At 44.7% G+C, this 27,134-nt stretch overlaps 1 protein-coding gene across 1 annotated transcript in view; it reads right to left on the bottom strand.

Annotated features, from left to right (window-relative positions):
• The window catches only part of dlgap1a (discs, large homolog-associated protein 1a), a gene marked incomplete at both ends in the record, with an annotated part of 216,856 nt that overhangs the window by 32,587 nt on the left and 157,135 nt on the right, over nt 1–27,134 (bottom strand). Inside the window, one exon of the mRNA XM_084327741.1 lies at nt 651–775. Within this exon, the coding sequence (XP_084183867.1) occupies nt 651–775 (125 nt within the window). The remainder of the gene's footprint in view (nt 1–650; nt 776–27,134) is intronic.

Raw genomic sequence — 27,134 nt, forward strand, 5'->3', positions numbered from 1 at the left:
TGTATATTATATGGTAATTATATGGTAACTCAGTTACGTCTATTCTGCATCGAACATTGTACATATGTCTATACTGAACACTGTGACCTCATTTTCTACTTCTAAATTACATGCTATACTATGTTATTTGATACTATCTTGTCTAGTACAGTCTCTGGAGCGTAACAGTAAGAAGCATTTTGTACGAAAGTATTCTGTACTTCTGTATGACAACTATTAAAGAAACTTGAAACTTGAAACTTGAAACTTGAAACACACTCACACACACACACACACACACACACACACACACACACACACACACACACACACACACACACACACACACACACACACACACACACACACACACACACACACACACACACACACACACACACACACACACACACACACACACACACATCATGCTGATGTTAAATGTAATGATGAATTTGTTATAAATTACTCTTACAGAGTCAAATATACACTGTGATTTAATTAAACTGTAGCACTAAAACTTTCTTTATTAAAGACTTTTCCATGATAAATGTACTGAAATAAAAAAAAAAATTGAACGCATCCCATTTTCTGTCATCAATCTTCTTGCTCTACTGGCAGCTCACTACTACCAGTGAATATAAAGGAAACACTGGTTGGCATCCCAGTACCTGAGCGGACTCTGTGCTGCTCTGGGCTGTGATGGAGATGAACGGTTTGGAAGGGGTGGAGCAGGTGGAGGTCCGAGGAGGAACTGGGGGAGGAGTCTTCTTATAGGTGGTGATACAGGAGGAGACTACAGAGAGAGAGAGAGCGAGAGAGAGAGAGAGAGAGAGAGAGAGAGAGAGAGATAGAGAGAGAGAGAGAGAGAGAGAGAGAGAGATGTGAATGAATATTGAAGATTATTCTCAAAATGCTATTGACCTTGACTGGTAAATGGTAAATGGACTGCATATATATAACGCTTTATAATTTATGACTCACATTCACTCACACACCAGGTGCCAACCTGCTCATCGGGAGCTTGTGTGTCTTGCTCAAGGACACTTCAACACACTGCTAGGAGGAGCCGGAATAGAACCAGGAACTTTCTGATTACCAGACGCCTGCTCTGAGCCACTGTAACCACCTTGAACTTGTGTAATTCATGTTTGCTAATATCGATAGCTGACAGGAAATAAACCTGGGCCCAAGTTGTTCCCCTAGCAACAGAATTCCATTGAAAATGTTTATATGTCATGGTAAATAAAAATGGTAAATGGTGCATTTATATATCGCTTTTATTCAAAGCGCTTTACTCACGTTCATGCAATCACACACAGACGGCAGAGGCAACCATGCAAGGTGCCAACCTGCCCATCAGGAGCAATTAGGAGTTAAGTGTTTTGCTCAAGGACTCGCTGCTCGGGAGGAGAGGGAATCTAACTGGGAACCTTCCGATTAACAGACGACCGCTCTACCTTCTGATCCACTGTCGCCCCTACCTGTCACTCACTGGCACTGTGTAAATTAATGTATTCACCAGACACTTTCATTATTCTACCAGAAAAGTAGAATTTTAGAATAGGAAAACAAACTGGGGTTGTTTGGTAACCAGAGAGAATAGACAAACTTACCAGTCACAAGACAAAATTCAACAGCTTTTGGGTGGTGGCAATTTCCCACCCAGCTACCATATGGCACAAAATACTTCTGTATTACATGAACACCAAATCATAGCCTACCTAAGCACTGAATCATTATTAATCTGCCATTTACTGACAATAGCTGAAATTGCTGCAAGGAGGAGGTCGCTCGGCAACAAGGCTACATTCCTTGAGATAACAAGTTACAGAAAAGGAGTTCTGTTTCGCGCATTTCGCCCAGTTGTTTCTCGAACCAGCAGACATACTCAGAGAGAGAGAGAGAGAGAGAGAGAGAGAGAGAGAGAGAGAGAGAGAGAGAGAGAGAGAGAGAGAGAGAGAGAGAGAGAGAGAGAGAGAGAGAGAGAGACTTTGACTTTGTTAAGGTTTGTAACCAACCTCAAACGCAATGGCACAGACAGGAAGTTCAGAGTTAGCCAAATGCTAGGGCGTATTTATTTACAGAGTCAAAAGAAGGATAAAGTACAATAATCAAACAAACGGGGAGACTGCCTTCGGCAGAGTCATCTGCCGCTCTGCATAATCCTCCTGGTGATAGTGGTGGGGAATTGGCATGTGACGTTGTAGCGGCTCTGCAGATACTCCCAGCAGATAGTGGTGGGGGATTGGCATGTGACGTTGTAGCGGCTCTGCAGATACTCCCAGCTTTCACTCAAGGTGGAAAACGGAGAGAGAGAGAGAGATATCAGAAACAGTCCAACGAAACACAGAGGCAGTGTGGTTCCCTCCTCCCAAGCTGGGTCCAGAACCAATTGACAGTGACAGTCCTCAGTGTTCCCCACAACACACAATTTAGCCGAGTTAGTGCAACAAAACGAAGGTTTCAGTGTCTCTTCAAAGACACACAATCAGAATAATCCAGAGGGGTTTGGTTCCACTCACCCAAGCGCAACGCGTAAAGCGGGCAAAGCGAGGCGCAGCTCCAAACGGCGAACAAGGTTCTCCACAGCGGTTCTCCACAGAAAAGTCCTGGAGAGAAAGTAGACTAGGAACAGCAACGGGGAAAAGCAGGCAAATGCAGTTGTATTCCAGAACGACCCGACAACGATAGAAGGAAGGTCCTGGTATATAAAGCCCTCTGGGGCGCTAATCACAAACTATGACAGCTGCGTGATGAAAGTGGCAATCGTTCAAAAAGCGTGTGGCGGGGAATGCACCAATCAGCACCATACCTCAGGAGAGCGTGTGGCGGGGAACCAACCAAACCTCACAGACTTTTGATATTCTTTATTAAAACATCTCAACTAAAAGAAATTGCCAGTAGAGAGACACACACACACACACACACACACACACACACACACACACACACACACACACACACACACACACACACACACACACACACACACACACACACACACACACACACACACACACACACACACACACACACACACACACACACACACACACACACACACACACACACACACACACACATACTCTTTTGCCAAAGTACAAACAAAGTCTCAAGCGTGCACCGGTAGTATCGCGAGAGGTTAAGCGTTGGACTGCGGGATCAGAAGAGACACTCCAGGCTGCACTTGAATGCACAGACTGGAGTGTGTTCCGTGATAACACAGCCAATATTAACGAATACACTGAAACGGTGCTTGACTTTGTCTGTACTCTGGTAGAAGAAACAATCCCCTCTACCACAATTAGTGTTACGAAGGATCAGATTAAACCGAATATATATATTTATTGATTGATATATATTGCATAATGTTTGTATATCGTTTGATATCCCTTGTATATTCCTTGTACATATACACGGAATATCCCTTTAGCCTAGTACAGACCATAATATTTCATTCTCCTATTGGACAGCGGTCCACAGGCGCCATGGCCATACCTTCAATGTCGGGTTCAAAGTCACCGCCGGGGACATGCCTGGACATGAACGGTACTGCGCAAGGATATGAGACAGGAATAAAGCTGGTACTAGTTTATTCACCTAAGCGTATAAATACGGCGCAGGTGAATACAGAAGCACTTAGTCAGAAGTCTTAGTAACTAAAATTGAAGCCTCACCCACGATACGACGTGCGGTGAAGTATGGCCTGTTTGGCCCCAAATAGAGCATTGAGACCGCGTGCGAATTAATAACTGAAGTGTCAGAGTTTAACGCTGTACCGTCGAGTTCGACCTATTCTATTAAGTCAGTAATAGTCTATTTGTGTATAGTGTATCGTGCGGCTAAAGTTCTACAGTGACCAGCATCACCAACGTTTCCTCGTATCAGCTAGAGTGCTTATCCAGGCTGGGCTGCTTATTATGGCGCTTTCACCCGAGGGGGCCTAGACGAGGACCGTGTGGATTATGTACACTGGATAACCTACCGACGACTGCATAGCCCTTTTCGGCTGGATTATATTTGCTTTTGGTCCTGTAATTAATGGAGCGGAGAATCGCCGACACCCACAAGTGTGTGGGATTTAACCTGTGAGGAGCCACGTCGAGTCTGCCTCTCAGAAGTCTGAGGCCGGCTAGCTTTCTTCCATGTGGAGCTACATGCTACGGAGAACAGCTGTATTCGTCTGTGGATCAAGATCTTATTGCACCGTCTCCTGTACTCGGAGTCTCCTTATCATCGTTGACCCAGACTCTACTACCGACAGATCCTCTACCCTTGCTGGCTTACAACCGGGGGGACCCTACCAGTATCTCCCGCTATATTACTAGTGTACCATAGATATAATTCCCTAAGATTCAGGTTGTATGATTATCTCCTGCGTAATATGAGAATGGACATTCGTTATTGATTTGCCTACGCACATTCCTTTGCCTTATAAGCGCATCCAAAGTGAAGTAAAGTAAAGTATATTATGTACCTTTTGCTGCTAATAAATACTTAAATACAGCTTTGTGTGGAACCGAGTCATTGTGGACCAGACGGCATCCCTGGACGCGTCCTAAAAGTCTGTGCCGACCAACTGGCCCCTGTATTCACTGACATATTTAACCTGTCCTTATAACAGGCTGTCATCCCCTCCTGTCTGAAGAAGTCCACCATTATCCCTGTACCCAAAAAATCTACGCCCGCTTGCCTCAACGACTACCGCCCTGTAGCTCTCACCTCCATAGCCATGAAGTGCTTTAAGAAGCTAGTGAAGGGCTACATCTGTTCCTCCCTTTCCATCAACCTGGACCTCCTGCAATTTGCATATTGCCCCAACAGGTCCACGGAGGACGCCATAGCCCATGTTCTGCACACAGCAGCATCACACCTGGACAAGAGGCAGGGGAACTATGTGAGAATGCTGTTCATCGACTACAGCTCAGCATTCAATACCACAGTCCCCTCCAAACTCATAGCCAAGCTCAGGGACCTGGGCTTGAACTATGACCTCTGCCAGTGGGTCTTGGACTTCCTGACGGGTAGACCCCAGGTGGTAAGAGCAGGCAACTGCACCTCCTTATCCATCACGCTCAACATAGGGGCCCCTCAGGGCTGTGTTCTGAGTCCCCTCCTCTACTCCCTGTACACACATGACTGTGTGGCACAGCGGAACAACAACACAATCATCAAATTTGCTGATGACACAGTAGTGGTGGGCCTGATCTCTGCCAACGACAAGAGGGCCTACCTGGAAGAGGTAGAGAATCTGTCGCAGTGGTGTCAGGAGAACTGCCTCTCCCTGAACGTCAGCAAAACAAAAGAGATGATTGTGGACTTCAGGAGGTCGGGGGTCAGGGACTACAGCCCCCTCAGCATCGACGGGGCACCGGTTGAGAGAGTGAACAGTTTCAAGTACCTCGGAGTCCACATATCCGAGGACTTGACATGGACCACACACATTGACAGTGTTGTGAAGAAGGCACGGCAACGCCTCAACTTTGAATTTATTTTACACTTATCTATTTTTGTCTAGCACAGTCTCTGGAGCGTAACAGAAAGAAGCATTTTGTATAAAAGTATTCTGTACTTCTGTATGACAACTAATAAAGAAACTTGAACACACACACGCACGCACGCACGCACACACACACACACACACCCCCCAATATATATTCAACATTTTCCTTCAGCGCACAAACACAATTGACAGTCAAATTCATACGCTCAGCCCCTCCTCCCCTACAGTTCATTCCCCAGTCCCCAGGCATTCTTGAACGCACCAACATCATGTCTCAGGCCCTGTTTAGACGGAAACGCTAGCAGGTGAATCCGCAAATTTTTTTTCGGATGTGCCTTTCGTTTATACAGAAACGGCGTTTTTACGGGGTGAAACCGTAAAAAAGTGAGACCACCTTCCAGGGTGGAATTCCTAGAAACAATAAACCTTCGCACTCTCATCTAAACTGTCAAACCGCATAAAACGACGACGAAAGGGTTGTCAAGGCTCTCGTCGCGCGTACTGCTTACATCACAGGCATGCGCCAGTAGCCTATAAGCGTAAACAAAGCATGTCTGATTCTATCCATGGCAATCACCTGAAGGCTACATTGGCAGTACTTTTAAATACACAAGAATCTGTCCCGCGGCTATCACAACTATTAGTGACTGGAGACACTGTCTGTGAGTGACTCTGCTTTGGTCCAATCACATTCCCCCACCCACAGTCTGCGAATCAGAGGCAGAGTAGGGCGGGTCTTCACAGCACGTCATGTGACATATGCAGCAATCGTGTGACAGCGGGGCTCCGTCGTCTCGAGTGGTTACAGCCTCGTATGCACGCAGAATTCCATCCCAAAACGCTAGTCTAAACGCAAAATTAAAAGTGAGACCGCAAGACGACTTTTGCGGTTTCTGTTCAGACTCTCTCCGTCTAAACGTAGCCTCAGTGAAAAATACATAAACTCCAACCTAAGATGTGCAGCGATCATGTCCCTTAACATAGCCACTGATTCCGTAGGACCAACGCCCCTGATCATATTCCTGCGGGTTAGCCAAATGGCTAACTTAGCCTGACCATATATAAAATTCAGTAATACACTTACAGCCTTATTACGCACTGAATACATATGCCCAAGGATGAAACTCCCCACACAGACAATCTCCCCCAGTTTCTCACACAACCCCTTGAGGAAACACAACACATTGTTGACTCTTTGGCAATGTAGGAAAACATGGGTAACGGTTTCAGACACTCCGCAAAAGGGGCACCCATCACCCACCCCCGGATCCACCCGAGCCAGGAAACGATTAGTCGCCAAAGCCCCATGAGCTATCCTCCACTGTAAGTCCCTTGACATGTTAGGAAGAGGCTGCTTATTAAAAAACCCTCCACCTGAAGCTTGCAGTGCTGCCATCACCCAGCACCCCCTGCCACTGATGCTGACTCATGTCCTGCAGGGACCTGATGTTCCTGACCTTCATGCAGATTATATACAGAGCCTTGCCACATGCCAGGCTAAACTGCCCCAAGCTGGGGGTGGTAAATGACAATAATCCCCACCCCCTCCGGCCAGACTCCATTCTCTGCCGACACCTGCAAGGCAGGGAACTCCAGCACCTCCCTTCCCTGTGGCATCACTCTGCGGCCTCTGACAGAGTCCGGCAGAACCCCCAGCACTTCCCTGATAAACCCTTCCAGCAGTCTCAACGATGTCCGTCCAGTCTGAAGAGCAAGCTCCTGGGGGGTCTTCCAATCCCCTCTCTCTGGTGACATAAGATGTGAAAGTTTTATGATGCTCCCTCTCATGAGCCGCTGTCTCAGGGTGGAGGAACGCACCGACCCCAGGGGAAACAAAGAGTTATAGAATAGAGGCTCCTCCCATACCACACCATCCTCGAGCCTTCGTGGTGACGGCACCAAGGCTCTGGAATGCTCTCCCCCTGTAACTGGACCTGCGAACTGCCCCCTCAGAAAACTCTTTTAAAAAACAACTAAAAACACATGTTTAGACAGGCCTTTGGTCCCTTTTTGTCCGTTGTTAGTTTTTTTTTATTAGTGACTGATGATTTTATTTAAATTCTTTTATTCTATTATTTGGTTTCACTGTTTTTAACTGCTGTCTGTTGTTGTTGTTGTTGTTGTTGTCATTTATTTCAGATTTTTGTTCTTGTTTTTATATACGAGCTGTAGTGTAAAGCACCCTGTGCATTCGTGCTGTGAAGGGTGCTATATAAATAAAAGTAATTCATATATAAATAAAAGTCATTCATACCCATGGTCCTTGTGCTACTGTACATCCTCCACTCGTGTCTTTCTCAGCAGCTGCCAAGCCCTCAGCACCGACAGGTAGAACTCCAAGATCCCTGCAGTGTTCAACTCCTCCAGCTCCATCAGGAACAACTGCAGGTCCAGCCCTAACCCACCAGCCTTCCACAGCAGTGCACACGCTGGCCCCCTCCAGCAGATACCAGTACTATATTGCAGCTTCTGTGCTGCCTGGAGTCTGAAAGCAGTCATCCTGCTCTCTAGGTCAATAAGGCCTTGTCCTCCTTCCTGAACCGGCAAATAAAGGACTGCGGCCCTCAGCCAGTGATGTCCAGACCAAAAAAAAACCTTGACAGGTCCATCATGTCCCTCATTAAAAACGAATTGTTTGCCATTGAACGCCCAGGCACACCATATGACTGGTCCACAGACTCAAGGTGCCTGTTTAGCCTATAGGGAGGTGTAGTCTGACGTCACTGGTTGTTCCACCCGTATAGGGATTCATCATTGGGAAAAGGATTTTCGGCTATTGTAACAATTCTGCCGCATGGAAATTGAAAAGCTTTCCATTTTTGCACAAAACAAGTTCCCTTCTATCACTAACATTATTGTTTAAGCATTTTTGGTTGAAATATATATATATTTTTTATGATTAATTGCGAATATTTTTAGCATGTTGAGCTATAGATTGTGGATGAATAAGCACAGAAAGGTACATCATTCAAATGTTAATGCTTTATTTGTTTTAAATGAGACAATTTAGAAATGGGCAATGGGGAAATACATTGCATTGGACAGAGGGTGGAACACGAAAAACGGCAATGACGTAACCACTACACCTCCCTATTGGCCAGGCACTTAGCAACCAACTTGTAGTCTGCCGAAAGGATGGCTACAGGTCTCCAGTTCTTGAGTTCACTGAGGTCCCCCTTCTTTGGCAGGAGAACCAGAACTGGCCGCTGGCATCTCAATGGCAGCTCCCCCACCTCGATACATTCGCGCAAGACACAAAATAGATCCTGTCCGATAGTGTCCCAGAATACTATATAAAAGTCCACAGGTAGACCATCTACCCCTGGGGCACGACCAGGAGTCATCTGGGAGACTGCATTCGACAGCTACCCAAACGTTAAAGGAGTGTCCAGTTCAGTCCTCTGTTTCTGAGAGAGTCACAGGATCACAGTGTTCAGCACCATATAAAACAGAATAAAACCGTACAGCCTCCTCCCGCATCTCCCCGATCACAGATGTGACATGTCCATTGGGTAGATGCAGACAGTGCATTTGTTTTTCCTCACACATTTTGTTCTCCAGGCCAAAGAAAAAAGAGCTAGGAGCATCCATCTCTCTCAGCATGGTTAACCTAGCTCTCACAAGCGCACCCCTTGCTCTGTCCTGGAGGAAAACCCCCAGGTCCCTGCGTAGCTCTGACAGATTCTCCCGTAGCCCCCCACTGTCACCCCCCACTAGCTCAACCTCCACCTGTCGTATGTGTAGTGTAGTGTAGGACTACAACTCCCAATGTTATTGTGTCACGTGTCTTGCATATGATTGGTTACTGTTACGTTAACCAGAGGCACCGCGGAGCGCTCTGGGTCAGTGTGAGGCAGCCGCCAGAGGGACTGCCTGCGGTTCTACTGTTTACCTGCATTAATACAAACTGTGAATAAAGCACAACTGAGCACTACCACGGTCTCTTCTATTAAGATATAACAGTGGCGACGAGGATAAAGGAAAACACACGTTTGTGTCCACCTCGGAAATAGAGGTTGTAGGCTTGTAGCCGAAGAAACAGTAATAGTCAAGCTAGCTTCCACGTTTTTTTTCTTCTTGGAACTTGTGGCGGGCAAGTGCAAAAAGGAATAGCGCTGTACAGTCTAGAAACGGGACTGGTGTTTGATGAGACGATAGAGACATTTGAAGCCTATGAAGAGAGACTTCAGCAGTTTTTCATCGCAAACAACATCGCGGCAGGCCGGCAAAGGGCTGTGTTTCTCTCCGTGGTAGGAGCTAAAACGTTTACATTGCTCAAGGATTTGGTAGCGCCAGACAAGCCAGGCAACGTGGACTTGAAAGACTTGTTAACAGAAGGGAGAGCCTACTTTTCACCGAAGAAGAATGTGCTAGCAGAGAGGTATACGTTCAGAAATCGCAAGCAGCTCTCTGGTGAGTCGCTCACGGAATATCATCATCATCATCATAATTTTATTTATTCGTACATGGAATTACCACAGTCCAACAGTACATATTCATATAATTCACCAAAAATACCATGGCCGAAAGGAACAGGAAGAAGAAAAAATCTTATATGTGAATATGTGGCGGCATTGAAAGGATTGGCTTCTTGGTGTGCTTTTGGAACATCAATGGAAGAGCAGCTTCGCGACCAGTTTATCTGCGGTATCACGAGTAACGACCTGCGCAGTAAGCTGCTGAATGCAGCTTGTGACGGGGTCCTAGCGTGGACCAAGACGCTGGAGATCACCAACAACTATGAATGCACTGTGGTCAGCATGAAAAGGTTTGCGCCAGAGCCGCAGTTCAGAATCGACAGAGTGGAGATGACGGGAAGACAACTTGATGACGCCACGGGTGGACAGCGACCACCGAGAGCAGAAACAGAGCAGAGGAGCGGCAATGTGTCGGAATGTTACCGCTGCAACGGAAGAGGGCATTCAGCTGGGGATTGTCGCTACAAGGACTTCCAGTGTCGGTTTTGCAAGACGACGGGGCATCTGGAGAGGGCTTGCAGGAAGAGGGGCCAATTCAACGGACAAGATCAGCGAGGGAGAGCAACGCGCGCGGCCCAGCACAGAGGCGGGCGAGGAGGAGGAGTCAACATGATCTCAGAGACTGAACATGAACAGGCAGAGTACGGGTCCGGTTCAGAGGAACAGACTCACATGGGACTGTATACAGTCCGACCTAATATGGATTGTGAGTATGAGAAACCATACAATGTGTTTGTGAAATGTAATGATCAGAAAATATGTATGGAGGTGGATACAGGTGCCGCGTTGTCAGTCATATCAGAGAGTATGTACCATGCCAAGTTAAAAAATGTAACATTACTTCCATGTATGACTAAGTTGAAAACGTACACAGATGAGCCATTAGAGCTAATGGGGAAGATAATGGTCACAGTTGAGAGTGGGGAACAGAAGTTGCAGTTACCCTTAGTGGTAGCCAGGGGGCAGGGTCCTGCACTCATGGGTCGTAAATGGATAAGACCATTAAACCTAGACTGGTCTAAGGTCAACAGGATAGGGGATCCGGTAGAGTCCCTGTGTCAGACATATACGCAGGTGTTTGGCAATGGTTTGGGTAAAGTGACAGGGGTTAAGGCTAAAATGTATGTGTCCCCACATGCAAAACCTAGGTGAAGCAAGGGGTTATTTCTCCAGTGCCACACAGTGAGTGGGCAGCACCCATAGTGAATATACCAAAGAGAGACAACACAGTTTGCATATGTGGGGACTACAAAGAAACAGTAAATCCATTTCTGGATGTAGATCAATATCCTCTTCCCAGACCACAAGACCTATTTGCCAAGTTAGCAGGAGGGAAACACTTTACAAAGCTAGATTTGACACAGGCATATCAGCAGATGGAGTTAGAGGAGCAGAGCAAGCAATACTTAACAATCAACACACCAAAAGGGTTGTACAGATACAATCGCTTGCCATATGGGGTAGCCAGCGCTCCAGCCATATTTCAACAAACAATGGATCAAGTGCTGCAGGGGTTAGATGGGGTAGTCTGTTTTCTAGACGACATATTGGTGACAGGCAATGACACAGAAAGTCATATGAAAAACCTAGAAAGGGTACTGCAGAGGTTGGATCAATATGGGCTGAGAGTAAACAAGGGAAAGTGTGCTTTCTTTCAGGACAGTGTATGCTATTTGGGCCATCGCATAGATGCACAGGGGTTACACCCCCTTCAGGAGAAAACGTAGCCATTTTTGGTGGCCAAACCTGGACAGAGACATTGAAAACCTGGTGGCCACATGTAACCCTTGTCAACTGACTAGAAACACACCACCGACGGCTCCGGTGCATGCATGGACTGGTGCAGTGAGACTGTGGCAGAGGGTCCACATGGATTTTGCAGACAAAGGCAAACATAAGTTCATGGTGTTAACAGACAGTTTCTCTAAGTGGCCGGAAGTGTCATTGATGATGACAACAACAGTGGAGAAAACAGTTTAGGTTTTGAGGGGGTTCTTCGCAACATATGGACTGCCAGAGGAACTGGTGTCAGACAATGACCCCCCATTTCAGTCACGGACATTTCAGGACTTTCTCAGGAACAATGGGGTGAAACACACACGGTCGCCGCCGTGGCACCCTGCCTCTAATGGGGTTGCAGAGCGCCTGGTGCAGAATCTGAAAAAGGCGCTGGAAAAAGCAAAGAGTCAGAGTATCACAACGCAGCACTCTATTCAAGACTTTTTGTTTTGTTACAGGAGCACCCCCCATTGTGTGACGGGTAAAACACCGGCAGAACTGTTCTTGGGACGGAAACTGAGAACGAGACTGTCGCTGATACAGCCCAGCGGTGCAGAGACGGGACAACAGAGCACACAGCGGAGCCCGGAGGGACCGCAGAAGAGGGTCCGATCATTCCAACCTCACCAGCGGGTGTTGGTGAAAAACTATGGGGGAGGGGAAGGAGAATAGTGGGTTCATGGGAGGATTGTGAGGCCATTAGGCCCGGTTACATACATGGTTGAGGTTCAGAACAAAGTATGTAAAAGACATGTGAATCAAATGGTGTCAACTAAGTTACCAGAGCCTGAAACGGAAGAGCGAGAAATACTAGGGCCTGATGGTCCTCAGGTCATGGGAAGTAGTAGACCAAAACAAAATGCAAAACCCCCAGACAGATTAGATCTGTAATCTCAGGAATCAGGGTAGGGGAGGAGTGTAGTGTAGTGTAGGACTACAACTCCCAATGTTATTGTGTCACGTGTCTTGCGTATGATTGGTTACTGTTACGTTAACCAGAGGCGCCTCGGAGCGCTCTGGGTAGGGTGACCATATTTTGATTTCCAAAAAAGAGGACATGCTGCCCTCAGCCTCGAGATACTTAATGATACTCAACGTTTACTCAAAGATGCATTATTGTTTTAATATATTTAAAGTATGCCTCCTCTGTATATGGATATACAATTATTATTTATATTATTTTACTGTATATAACACAATAATATCTCCCTATAACCAAAGAAACACCAAACCAAGGTTACTCAACAATCAACATGCTTTATTGTGCCTAGAATTATCTCTTGACAAATCTCAATGGCACAAGAATAACTTCAACATCAACCTGTAACAAAATAATAGCTCTCTTTTCAAATCTTACTAGACAAAAATAAATAACAAAATATATGAAATAGTAGAAAATAGAAAATCCAGCTTTAACAAATAATCTCTTTGTATCTTGTCAATGTAAACAATAAAACAGTAACCTCACAAATATACTAATCTAATTATTTTAAAAGTGCACTGTGCAGTTTTGGATTTCACATTTGCATAATTGCCATTAGTGAACATAACATAACATAACATTTGATTACCTAAATCAAACCAAACACATTTTGAGGCACCATGAACCAAATATAAGCCTACTTTAAATGTTTGTAAACACAATTCCAGGCCCTGTCATTGTAAACAACCATGAAACGGCAACTTTTCATATATTTCTAGCTTTAAACAAATAGGGTCCCAATTAAATTTTTTTAAAGTTTAAAGTTTATCTCCCAAAGCTATAGCTTTCTCTCTCTGCATAGCTGCATACTTCAATCTTCTTCATCCTGCTTTTCTTCTTCATCCTCCTTGTCTGCCCATCGATATTTAGCTGTGGAGCTGATCTTTCGCAGCAGTTTTCGGTTGCTCAACAAATAAGCATGAAAGTCTTTACATGACATGTCTTTCAAATTGTATTGCACAAATAGAATCCCCTTCAGTGACTCAACAGACAGCTGGTTCCTCTCCTTGGTCCACTGGCTCTGCATCAGTGAGAAAACCCTCTCAACATTTGCATTGTGAGAGGAAAGTGCAAAGACAAACTGAGCAATCTTCAGTAGTTCTGAGTAAGATGCAATGCTTTTGGCCTTCTCAAAATATTTGGTCCACTTCTGGTGCACCTGCAGGCCACTGAACTCCTCGTCATGGTTGCAACTTTCTGTGAATCTCTTCAGATTGATGACCTGGTCAAAACACTTGACATCATCAATTACCACCCCCTTCTCTCCTAGGAACTTGATGCAGGCCTCCACATCATTCCACTCTGGTGGCTCACTCAGATCCATCCACATGAATGTGGAGAACTCTTCCATGGGAGTCATCCACTTCTCCAGATACTCCAGACATGTACTGTACAGGCCTTGCACATCAGCACAGAACTGGTCATATTCCTTACCAAGTCCATCACTACGCTTTTGTGCCAGTAGTCCCTTAACTTTAAGGGACATGAAGTTGTTGCTCTTGCGTTCAAGAAGAATGGTGTGGATGCTGTTCATTATTTTCTTTACCTCCATAATGGAGTTCTTCTCCTTTTCCATGTCTTGAATGTGGGTATGGAACGCAGACATGAGTGAGTGCATGTGCCAGAGGTAGATCTCACTGAATTCATTTTCAAAAAACTTCTTGATCACTATGGGTGGTTTTTGCTGAGACAGAAAGAATGCCTTTAAAGCTGGAAACATCTGTATCATCCTCTCAATGCCTGGGAACAATGACAGCCACCTTGTCTTGCTGTGAGAAAGCATCGTTCTGTATTGAATGTCGACAAAATCACAGTACTCCTTCAGGCTCTCAGTGCGCACAGTGTAAATGTGGAAGTACTGGTAAATTTTGAACATGATATTCTCAAGGTCAATATCTATTGTGTCTGCCCCATGGTGAACACAATTATTCAAGATGTGTGCTGGGCAACCCACACCGATCAGAGTGTTCTTATGCAGCAACCTCTTCAAATTTGCAAACACATTATTTCCCCCTTCACCACGTCGGATTCCTCCAAAGTTTGTGTTGCAATTGTCACCAGTAAATGCAATGCATTTTTCAGACAAATTGTTTTTTGCCAATGTGTCAATGAGATATTGTGCAATGGTTTCTGCTGTCTCATTTGGTGTGTCTTTAACCTCGATTAATTTAGTTTGAATGCCACCCCTCTTCCAGTCAAAGTACTGGATTATGATTGGGAATATTTTCACTGCTCCGTGGTTACTCCCGTCTGTAGACACACCACAGTAGTGGATTTCTTTGAGTGCGTCATGCGCGACATCAACAGAGTGGGGCGCTATAACACCATTGACAATGGCTTCGGTTTTAGTGCGCGCACTACTGAATCTTTTGGCAGTTTCAGAGTCTGGAAATGCTTTTTTTAGCAAGGCACTTGTGCAATCCATAGATCTGTAGCTGTTGTGATGTTTCACAGTGTGAAATGCAAACGCACCCTCGGCTGCATTTACAGCATCCTCTGTTTTGCCTGGTCTAATAAAGAAATCTGTCAACTTTGCCGACAAACTCTCACCTTGCACAGCTTTTCTGTGTTTGTCTGTGTCCATGTGCGCATTAAGATCGCCTGCACCTTTATTGGACACACACACGTATGTGCAAGCTTTGCACACAGTGCACTCTGCCTCCCATTTGTTCCGACCGGGTCGGTACATTTGGTATTTCTTCTGCAATTCATCTGTAAACGTACATTTGCGCTTTGGCATTTTGAATGTGAGCTGCGGTCGGCTCTGTGACTGACTGTCTACTTCCTCTGTTTGTGTGAGACTGAGAGCGGAGCTGTAGAGCCGCCCACAAAGCTTCTCAGGGATTACGTCACACACGCAACAGAGTACCGTAGTATTCTGTTCAATGCGCCAGTCAATTTTAAGTGCATGCAAACAACCCGTAAAAGCCGGACATTTTCATACATTTTGAAACCCCCCCCGGACGGCCCGGACAGGATGTGAAAAGAGGACATGTCAGGGCAAAAGAGGACGTTTGGTCACCCTAGCTCTGGGTCAGTGTGAGGCAGCCGCCAGAGGGACTGCCTGCGGTTCTACTGTTTACCTGCATTAATACAAACTGTGAATAAAGCACAACTGAGCACTACCACGGTCTCTTCTATTAAGATATAACAGTATGCTCTGCTCCAGAGCCTCCAGGGCCCTCCTGTACTCAGCTGAGCTGCTGACAGAAAAGCCTTATGTGTGCTTTACACACACAGTGAGGACATTAATAACAGAATAATAACCATCATTATCACACAGCAAATGAGAACATTATGAACAAAATAACAACTGTACAGTATTTCATTGACAACTCACATAAGCAGGGCTGGACTGGGGAAATAATTCAGGCTGGGAAATATAGTGTGAAATATAGCTCCAGTCAGGCCACTTTTTAAGCGGGGGGTCTGGGGGTCCCCCACCAGGATTGTTTTAGTTACAAAGACTTAATTTCCTGCATTCTGGTGCAGGAATCTTTGAAATTTGACCCTTTAAATGCCAGTGTTTGTGATGGGCATCACAAATGATTGTAAAAAAAACATACAATAAGTGAAATATTTTCAATATATCAAATGCAAAGTCGGTTTTTCTGGGGGGGGATTATTACAGGCTAGCATGTGTCAATGATTAGCAACAACACTGATTTTGATGGATTTTTTGTTTTTTGTAATGTCAGATTTAACAACAACTCTTTTCAGAAAAGTGGGAATACTTCATTTTTTATCTGACATTACAAAAAAAATTGAAATCTGGGGCTGAAGTTGAATAAAAGATTTATGACTGTTTAGACTGCATTCATCTCTGTCACAGTGATCTCCTTGTTGTTCCCCACTTAGGTTATCTAACTATCGCATCTAACTATCGCACCATCTATGGTACAGTTCCAGTCCCCCCCCAGCACTAGCACTGTGTCAGAGTTGATTGATTGATTGATTTGATATAATAAAATACAATACACAGGTGCATACAGTATACATATTTTTTTTGATCAATTTTTTTTATTATTATTCACATGAAACAAGACAACACATTAAACACAATCACAATACATAGAACTTCACAAGAAAATAACAAAAACAATAATAATACAGAATAACAATTTATACAGACAAAGAGAAAAGAAAACAGAGTTCAACCTTCTACATTTTAAATCCAAGGGGTACTATCCAATAAATGGTCTTTCCCAGTGTTCAGCCCCGATTCCCGGCTGTGTGACCCTATATTAATAAAACGTACATCTCCAATTCAACACAAGGACCACTTTTTGAGAACACGACCCGAAAACAGAGCAATGAACCTTCATGACAAAACAAAAACCTGTAGAGGTGTTCCATAGACTCACAGAGACCGTGTAAAAGTGACCAAACAGTGAAGAAATAGTTAAATAGCTGCCCCCCCATAAAATCCCCAGCTAAACTCAAGAGGACAAGACAAAAGACAAGACAGACAAAACATGTCCTCCTCCCCCTCCCAAGAGACCCCCGGACTCACCCGAACACGCACCTCAACCCCGCTCAGCCGCACACGGCGGTCCTGACCTTTTCGGCTGCTGCAAACCACAGGTCAATACCTGCCTGTCCCACCCCAATCACCCGCGCCTTGGATATCTCAAGATAAATCACATCCAATAGTGTTAGGGACCAGTTAATCACTGTAAGCTTCTCAGGCTCCTTCCATCTCATTGCTATTAGCTTCTTCGCTGCTGTGACACCAGCTAGGACAACCCTTTTTAGTTGAACGGACGCAGGTAGTGTCGTTATATCGTTCAGGAGTAGCGTAACAGCTGTGAATGGGATAGTTAAGCCACACAGATCTGAAAGTTTGTCCGTTATTGACCTCCAGAAGCGGGCCACTGGTGGGCAATTCCAATACACATGCATATAAGTGCCAGTGGCCTTTTGAGAGCACAAAGTGCACCGAGAGTCGGTTATCAGTCCCATAGCAAATAGCTTCCTAGGTGTAAGATAGGTCCTATGAATATAATTAAAATGTATTTGCTGGTGATTGGGGTTGCGGGAAGATAATGCCACATTTGCCCAAACATCATCCCAGTCAAACTCGGGGTCCAACTCCGGGATATCCACCCGCCAGATTGTATCCAATGATACATTTTCATACGTGGATTGAATTAAGAGCGTATAAAAGTCTGAGACAAACCCTCTGGAGGTCGTCCTGTCCACTATGAGCCTGAGGAAGGGGTGTGGGTGCAAAGCTTGAGCCCACGGCACGCCATGCGCCCTCAGCGCTGACCTTAGTTGAAGGTAAAGAAAAAAGGACTCGCCAGGAAGATCATAAAATTCTCTTAAGTCCTGAAACGCACGGAGGCCGTTCTTATCATAAATATCCTCCAGAGTATGAACTCCCCTCCTCTGCCATTGAGGAATATTAACCGGCTTGTGCCCAACAAGTAATTGCTGGTTATTAAAAATTGGAGAGTCCAGGTGCCACGGGCATTTAACCCCACACAACCTCTGTACATTACGCCACGTTTGGATCACGTGAGTTATGATCGGTCCATACCTCAGCCGGCATTTCGAAATAGAGACAGCGGAGTACACCACATCCTGCAATCTTAGCGGTGAGACCGCCGCCGCTTCTAAGGAGCGCCAAGATACAGCATCTACAGGGTCTAGCCAACACATCAGAGGTCTCAGTGAGAAGGACCAGAAATAAAGCTTAAAATCAGGGATTGCGAGGCCCCCATCTTGTTTCCTACGTTGAGTAGTAGCTCTTTTGATTCTCGGGCGTTTGTTATTCCAGATAAATTTAGATACCATCGATTGTACCTTGCGCCAGTGGTCTATTGGAGGGGGCAGGGGGAGCATTGAGCTAACAAAATGTATCCTAGGCAGAACGTTCATTTTGATTATGGAAGCTCGGGCTTGTAGGGAGTTAGGAAGGGACGACCATCTGTCTAGATCCTGGCGTATTTTATCATAAGTACCCGTGAAGTTGTACTTAGTAGTTTGACTCAGCGTGGGGAATATCTCTATACCTAAGTATTTAAAATGTTCCACTATGGGGATATCAGCTGGTAGTCGCACCGCCTTGGCCAGCTCATTAAGAGGTAGGCAGGCTGATTTGTTCCAGTTAATCTTAAAGCCTGACAATTTACCAAAGTCGTCGATTATTTCCAATAATTTTGTGGCCGACCGGGAAGGGTCATCCATAAAAATCAGTAGGTCATCCGCATAGAGAGCAATTTTGTGTGGTGTATTATTGATCATTATGGGGACGATGTCCTCTGATTGCCTAATAAATTGGGCCAATGGTTCGAGGGAAAGCGTGAATAGTCCCGGGCTCAGAGGACAACCCTGTCTAGAAGATCTGGAGACTGGGAAAAGTGTGGAACAGTTTTTGCCTGTCAGTATCATTGCCGACGGCGAGGCATACAGGACTTTAATCATAAGAATAAAATTCTTTCCCAGACCCATGACCTCAAGTACCTTCCACAGGTATGACCATTCTAGTCTGTCAAACGCCTTCATGGCATCCAAAGACAGAACAGTGGACGGAGCTGTATTGTCTTTACTGTTATCGACTACATGCAACAGCCTCCTAAGATTATCTGCAGCCAGGCCCCCCCAGGATAAAACCAGTTTGATCGCAGTGTACCAATACCGTCATAAATCTCTGCAGGCGGCGGGCCAGCACCTTGGCAAACACTTTTAAATCGGCCCCGAGAAGACTCAAGGGCCTATAGCTACAACAATCATTGGGATCTTTGTCCTTCTTGAGAAGTAAAGAAATCAGCGCCATGTTGACATCTCTTGAGAACTCCCCCTGTTCGATAGCGTAATTGATCATATCGAGCATCAATGGGCCCAGTTGGTCCCAGAAAGCTAAATACACCTCGGTGGAATACCATCCCAGCCTGGTGCCTTACCCCTCTGCATTTCAGCGATCGTCTCCCTTAGTTCCATAAGGGTGATCGGTTTCCCCAGTTCCTTAGCCTCTTCCTCAGAAATGTGGGGTATCTCAAGCCCGCCAATGAACGATTCAAATTTAGAGTCGTCGAGATTAACCTCTGAGCTATATAACTGTGAGTAAAACTCTTTAAAAGTGTCGTTGATCTTTTTCGAATCAGTAGTGATTGTACCCTGTCGCGTCTTGATCGAGGGGATATCCGAGAAATGATCATTCGAGCGTATTTTCATTGCCAATAGATGGCTAGGCCTGGAGCCGTGAAAGTAGTAATTTTGCCTTGTCCTATGTATCAAGAACTCAGACTGTTGTTTGAGTATGGAGTTTATTTCCTTCTTGACTATCTTACGTTGTGTGTTTAGTCGTTCACTATAGTTAGTTTGCAAAGATGCGTATAGATCCGCATATAATGTTTCCAGTCCTTCTAGTATTTTTGATCGGGATTTACGTAAGTTGGAGGAGAAAAGTGTGACATGACCCCTGATAAATCCTTTCAATGCGTTCCATAGGACCCTGGGGTCATCGACCGTGCCAACATTGATCTGCAAGAATTCAGCTAGTTTACTCCTGAACTCAGAGCAGAAATCATCGTTCTTTAATAAGGTTGAGTTAAAACGCCACCTGGCAGCTCTCGTGGAGAGCCTGCCAAAGGTTGCCACAAGGAAAATCCCCTTGTGGTCCGAGAGAGCCAGGGGAACCAATGAGACGTCGAAACTATCAAACAAATTAGGGGATGCGAATGCATAGTCTATTCGAGAGAAGGTTTTGTGTCTGGCAGACAGGTGAGAGTAATCCTTGAGGGTGGGATTGGATAAGCGCCATAGGTCTGCGAGCCCAGTGTCCTGGGCCCACATCCTGAGGGCCTTAGAGGACCGTTTTTGGTCGCTTGTTTCAGAGGATCCGGACCTATCCATCTTCGCATCCCAGCACGCATTAAAATCGCCACCCACAATGAGAGCGTATCCAGTAAGTTCCAACATATTCTTCGTGATTGTATTATAGAACGCTGAATCAAATGTGTTAGGGGCATACAATGCTATTATTGCCATCTTCCTATGAGAGAACTCAACTTTTGCTATAGTAATCCTTCCCTCCGTGTCCGACCACACATCCAGGACTTTGATATCAAGGTTACGTCTTGTTGGCTGAGGATGAGGAGATAACCTGATATTGTCGATTTGCTAGCCTTGACACATCACCCACCAATAAATGCGTCTCACTAAGGAGATCAATGTTAATATTTCTTCTCTTCAATAACCAAAGGACACTGGCACGCTTGTGTGGGGCGTTAAGACCTCCTGCGTTCCAAATTAAAATATTCAATTGAGCCATGGTCGAGTTTGTCTAAATGCGTAGAGAACATACCAGTGCAGCCAGGCTGAGTACAGAGGCGCTGATCCAGGCGGGCCCAGACGGTCAATCCCAGGAGTTCAGAGGAGGAACAATTACACACATATAAGACAACAGTACATAAAACACATAAAAATACCACCCCAGTTACAACCCCCCCTCCTTCTACTCTAAACCCTAACCCACCGTCCTATTATAAGCCCTCCTATACCCACTCTCCAATCCCCTCCCTATGCCCCATCCACTGAGGATGGTCATCTTCCTCTCATTACCCACTGGAGTCATGGATCCAATAAGACGCTCTCCACTCCGACCCCCCTCTAGATAAACCCCTGATTAAACCCCCACTAGTCCAATAAACACAAATAAAAATAAAATAAATCTCAATAAAGATATCGGTCGAAAACCACCGTGAGCCTTGGCTCTAACACGAAACAACTATCATGGAAAAAATAGCCATTATTATATAATAACTCAACATCAAACCTGTGATCATCTACTACCGAGTCTGCGTATCAATGGCGCAACGTTATAGCATAAATGGATAAAGGAAAATTCAAAACTAAATCAAATTAAAGCATAGTCTAAGGCAGGATCGGATCTCAGTTAAATTGCGCATACAGATGTCATTAAAACAGCGACAATAAGAAGAAAAGGAAAGAGGGTTATGGCTAAAGTGCAAGCAAAGCTAAACCTGACCCAACCTGTTATCATATATTTTGTATGTATATTCGGTCGAGAACCACCGTGAGCCTTGGCCCTAACATGAGACAACTATAATGGAAAAAATAGCCATTATTATATAATAACTCAACATCAACCCTGTAACCATCTACCTCAGAGTCTGCGTATCAATGTCGCAACGTCATAGCATAAATGGATAAAGGAAAATTCAAAACAAAATTAAATTAAAGCGTTGTGGTAACGGGAGATGGTGAGTGTGTGTGGTGCACTGGTGGAGCGGATCAAATAAACCGTCAAACGTTAAGTCGCAGTCCGGTGTGTTATTTGAAGACATAATAACCAGCAGATAGTCTAAGGCAGAATCGGATCACATTTAAATCGTGCATACAGATGACATAAAAACAGCGACAATAAGAAGAAAAGGAAAAGAGGGTTATGGCCAGAGTGCAAGCAAAGCTATACCCGACCCAACCTGTTATCATATATTGTATATGCATATTCAACCGACCTTCTACTATTGGATCCCAAAGCTCAAAACATCCTGGATATAAAAATAAAAGCATACAAGAAGTTAGTTAAGGACCCGATCACCCTTGAATTGTGCAAACCAATGTCACTTTGAACAGCAACAGCAACCAAAATACGTAACCATTAACGGGTCTCGAATGTCACGGCGCAGACGATAGACGCAGCCCGCTAGCCAGCCAGAGGCCAGCGCGTAAGCTAGTGATGAATCCGGCTAGCACGCTAGAATCTGTCATGTACATTGTTCAGTTAGCTCGTTAGCCTCCATAGAGCTCGGATGGGCAGCTGGTAGTTAGCCTGTCTGGGCCTGATAACAAGCAATTGTGTGTAGTCCGCCCTAACAATTTATTTAGGTCCACAACGCTAAGCCACTCACCCGACAAAGCTATCAAGCCACCGTCTCGACCAACCCCCCGAGATATTCCTCCACTTTGGCCAACGACCAAAATGAGCGACGGTCATCGCCCTTACATAGCACAGACAATCTTGCGGGGCGAATAGCATAGGCCTCAAGCCCAGTTTCCATAGCTTGGCCATGACCAGTTTGTATTCGCCCCTCTGTGCCTGAACCTCCGGCGTGAAGTCCTCGAAAATGGCCACTTTGTGATTGTCGAGACCCAGATCCCCCCTTCTGGCCCGGGCCGACCGCATGATGAGTTCTCTCTGTTGTAGCCTGTTTAGCTTGAAAATGATGGGCCTCGGCTCCTTGCCCCCACCAGGACTGGTCTTGCCCGCTCTGTAGGCCGACTCACACAAGGGCGGATCGGGAAGGACATCCTTCCCCAGTATCCTCTGCAGCAGCTCCGGCATGTTCTCCGAGAGACGTCCTCCCTCACTGCCCTCCGGTACACCAACAATCCTGATGTTGTATCGTCTCTCCCTGGACTGCAGTTCCACAATTACCGACTGTAGTTTGCCGACGTCAGCCTGCGTAGCCAGCAGGGAGCTCTCTAGACCGGCCACCCTCTCGCCTTGTTGAGAGGCCTCAACCGTTAGCGAAGCTAGTTCGTTAGCGTTAGCTGCGGCGGCAGCGTGTAGTGACTCCATCTTTTCTTTCAACGGACCTACCGCCAGCCTGATTTCCTCCGACATTGCCCGATGGAAGGAATCAAAAAGTTCCGCCTGCGCTTTCATTTGAGCATCAGCGAAGCGTACCTCAAAGTCCGCATGGAGTTTGGTCACAACCGAGAGAATTTCACTTATCTCAGGCGAAAGCGAGGACGGGCCCGGTGCCATTTTGTCGGCTGAAGCGTTGTTGGCTCTGGTTCCCGGCTTCGACATCACGAAAAGTCGAAAAAAGGTTGATGAAGGTAGTAGATGCTCGACCACTCAACAAAAAGATCAATAAGAAATAAAAATAAAATAAAGACTAGTGGGGTGACAGTGTTTTCCGCACGATAATAGGGAGCTCCCGTGAAACACGTCTCACCCCATGAACGCCTGGCTCCGCCGCATACAGTATACATATATACATTTTCTTTTTATTTACATTTTTTAAACCAATGTTATGTAAATAAATGTCCTTTTGATATAAAATGAATAAATTCAGTGCTGTTCATTATGCCACCGGGAAAGATAGCGTTTCTCAGACTTAGGGTGAAATGATGGAATTCCACCACGAATACGATTGCCTCATGGAACGACAACAAAACACAACACATAATTTACATGGAGAGGCAAATAAGGCTGATCAGAATCTTACACTAGGTAGTCTGAGCAGACTAGATATACTCATTATAATACTAGGTAGTCTGAGTATACTTGATATACTCATTATAATACTAGGTAGTCTGAGTAGACTTGATATACTCATTATAATACACTAGGTAGTCTGAGCAGACTAGATATACTCATTATAATACTATGTAGTCAGAGTAGACTACATATACTCATTATAATACTAGGTAGTCTGAGTAGACTAGATATACTCATTATAATACTAGGTAGTCTGAGTAGACTACATATACTCATTAAAATACTAGGTAGTCTGAGTAGACTTGATATACTCATTATAATACACTAGGTAGTCTGAGCAGACTAGACATACTCATTATAATACTATGTAGTCAGAGTAGACTAGATATACTCATTATAATACTAGGTAGTCTGAGTAGACTAGATATACTCATTATAATACTAGGTAGTCTGAGTAGACTACATATACTCATTAAAATACTAGGTAGTCTGAGTAGACTAGATATACTCATTATAATACTAGGCAGTCTGAGTAGACTAGATATACTCATTATAATACTAGGTAGTCTGAGTAGACTAGATATACTCATTATAATACTAGGTAGTCTGAGTAGACTAGATATACTCATTATAATACTAGGTACTCTGAGTAGACTAGATATACTCATTATAATACTAGGTAGTCTGAGTAGACTTGATATACTCATTATAATACTAGGTAGTCTGAGTAGACTTGATATACTCATTATAATACTGTGTAGTCTGAGCAGACTAGACATACTCATTAAAATACTAGGTAGTCTGAGTAGACTAGATATACTCATTATACTACTGTGTAGTCTGAGCAGACTAGATATACTCATTATAATACTAGGTACTCTGAGTAGACTAGATATAGTCATTATAATACTGAGTAGTCTGAGTAGACTAGATATACTCATTAAAATACTGGGTAGTCTGAGTAGACTAGATATACTCATTATAATACTGTGTAGTCTGAGTAGACTAGATATACTCATTATAATACTAGGTAGTCTGAGTAGACTATCTTGATCGCCATCATGATCCAATGGCTCAATACATCAGTGGCTAAAACACTGACCTCGATCACCTGCACCATCAATATTTGATTGATTTGAAAAACAAACAAACAACAACAGCAGAAACAACAACAAAATAAACACTGCAGGTTCTTGGCTGACTGAAACTATCTGCCATGTTTTAGTCAAACTAGATAAGAAATGTGCAAGGTATCATATACATACGAACCATAGACTGGCTCTACCCATTGAACTACACAGGGAATGGAACCCCTAACCCTGGCAATTTTAGTGGTAGCTCCACCCATAGTTACACACAGGCCTACACACAGAATACTTCTGGTCTCACTCGTTAAAATACACTATATAAATGCAGTCCATTTGCCATTTACATTCCATATACAAATATTTGAAAGTACGTTGGACTTTGTGATTCTGAGTCTGGTTAACACATTAACTGCCACGCTTCTATCCATCAAAGTATGATCACTGCCACCAGTCTAAGCCTATGGAGATGTTCACCTTCTTTGCAGGGCTATACCTTTTTAAATTGTATTGCTAAATTGACATTACTATGGCCCATTCAACATCGATTATCTATCGTTCAGGATGTAGGAACGTTATACTTTTTCATTCATACGAAAATACCGTCTAGAATATAAATATGTTTTTATCGTTTTCTGCAATAATTCCTAGAACGTGAGTTATAGGCATAAACGCATATATAGATTATCAACTGCCATTTGTAGCCGATACACGTTATATTAAACATTTCTACTGTACATGATCCTAAACGTTATGACTGATCATGCGCGGATGAACGGGGGGGGGGGGGTTGTTTATAATTCCGTGATCGTCAGTAAATGCTTTATGTAGTATGGGTGATATATTGATCAGAGCAGTGTGCATGAATAATAATAAACACTCACGCTGAAAATGACGTCAGCGTCCTCTTACCGTTCGCCGATGAGACTGGAGGAAAAAGATCCCACTTATTTGACGGTGATCTCCTAGATCCATTTCCGGTTTGTATAATCATAATAAACGGCCAAATCATATCGATTATTGAGTTATGGCAGCGATCCATGTACACGACGTGTGTCTAGAGTCCCGCAACAAGGCGGCAGTATTGAAGCGTTGCAGAGTTGTGCAGGCTCCCACTGCATCAGACCAGGCTCCGTGAGGGCATTCTGAATACCATGGCGAAAAAATGAAATATGATCTCAATAACGTCGTACGCCGTGGAATGGCAGAATTAGCATGACCTTGAAACACGTTGTACGACGGTTTTGGCGCAGGATGTGTTAAGGGCAACGACAGGAGTATGTCCTCCCGCACCATGTGTGCGAACACGGAGAGAACATGCTAAACCCACACAGAAAGGAGAACTAGAGTTCGAACACAGGACCTACTTGCTGTGAGGCAGTAGTGTTGACCACAATGTGACCGACAGCTCCTGACTGAGAACAAACTAACTCACCTCTCTCTCACCCCTGCCATCCCCTCTGTGTCTTTCTCTTTCATTTCTTCCCTTCTGCCAACTTTCTTATTAGACAGAAACTAGATAGAGTGAGTGTCGTGAGTGAGTGAGTGAGTGAGTGAGTGAGTGAGTGAGTGAGTGAGTGAGTGAGTGAGTGAGTGAGTGAGTGAGTGAGTGTGTGAGTGTACGTGTGTGAGTGTACTTGTTTGTTTGTTTGTGTGTGTGTGTGTGTGTGTGTGTGTGTGTGTGTGTGTGTGTGTGTGTGTGTGTGTGTGTGTGTGTGTGTGTGTGTGTGTGTGTGTGTTTGTGTGTGCGTGTGTTAAGAGTGATCACTGACACAAGGGTAAGGGCCCAGCCACACTCATCTGTTGTGACGGTCTGTGACAGCATTTGTTTTTAATTAGTATCTGTTTGTCGGACAGGGCTGATGACCGCTAGATTTGTATCTGTTTTGACGGACAGGAAAGTTCAGAGGGGATGAACATTTGGAACTGACTGAGACGTCACCGTTCCGTAAGCAAAGCTGTTGTTTCTGCAAAATGGACCATTATGTTTAATTATAAACAAACCAATGGCAGCAATACCTTCAGTCTGTTTCCTCTCTGTTTTGTGATGGATCAGTGTGGCTGCTCCCTAACCCAGAGACTCTGCGTCTGTACACAGTGCACAGCTGCATTCAAGGACAGATAA

Source organism: Notolepis coatsorum (genome assembly GCF_963971535.1).
Source record: "Notolepis coatsorum genome assembly, chromosome: 13".
NCBI classification, from domain to species: Eukaryota; Metazoa; Chordata; class Actinopteri; order Aulopiformes; family Paralepididae; genus Notolepis; species Notolepis coatsorum.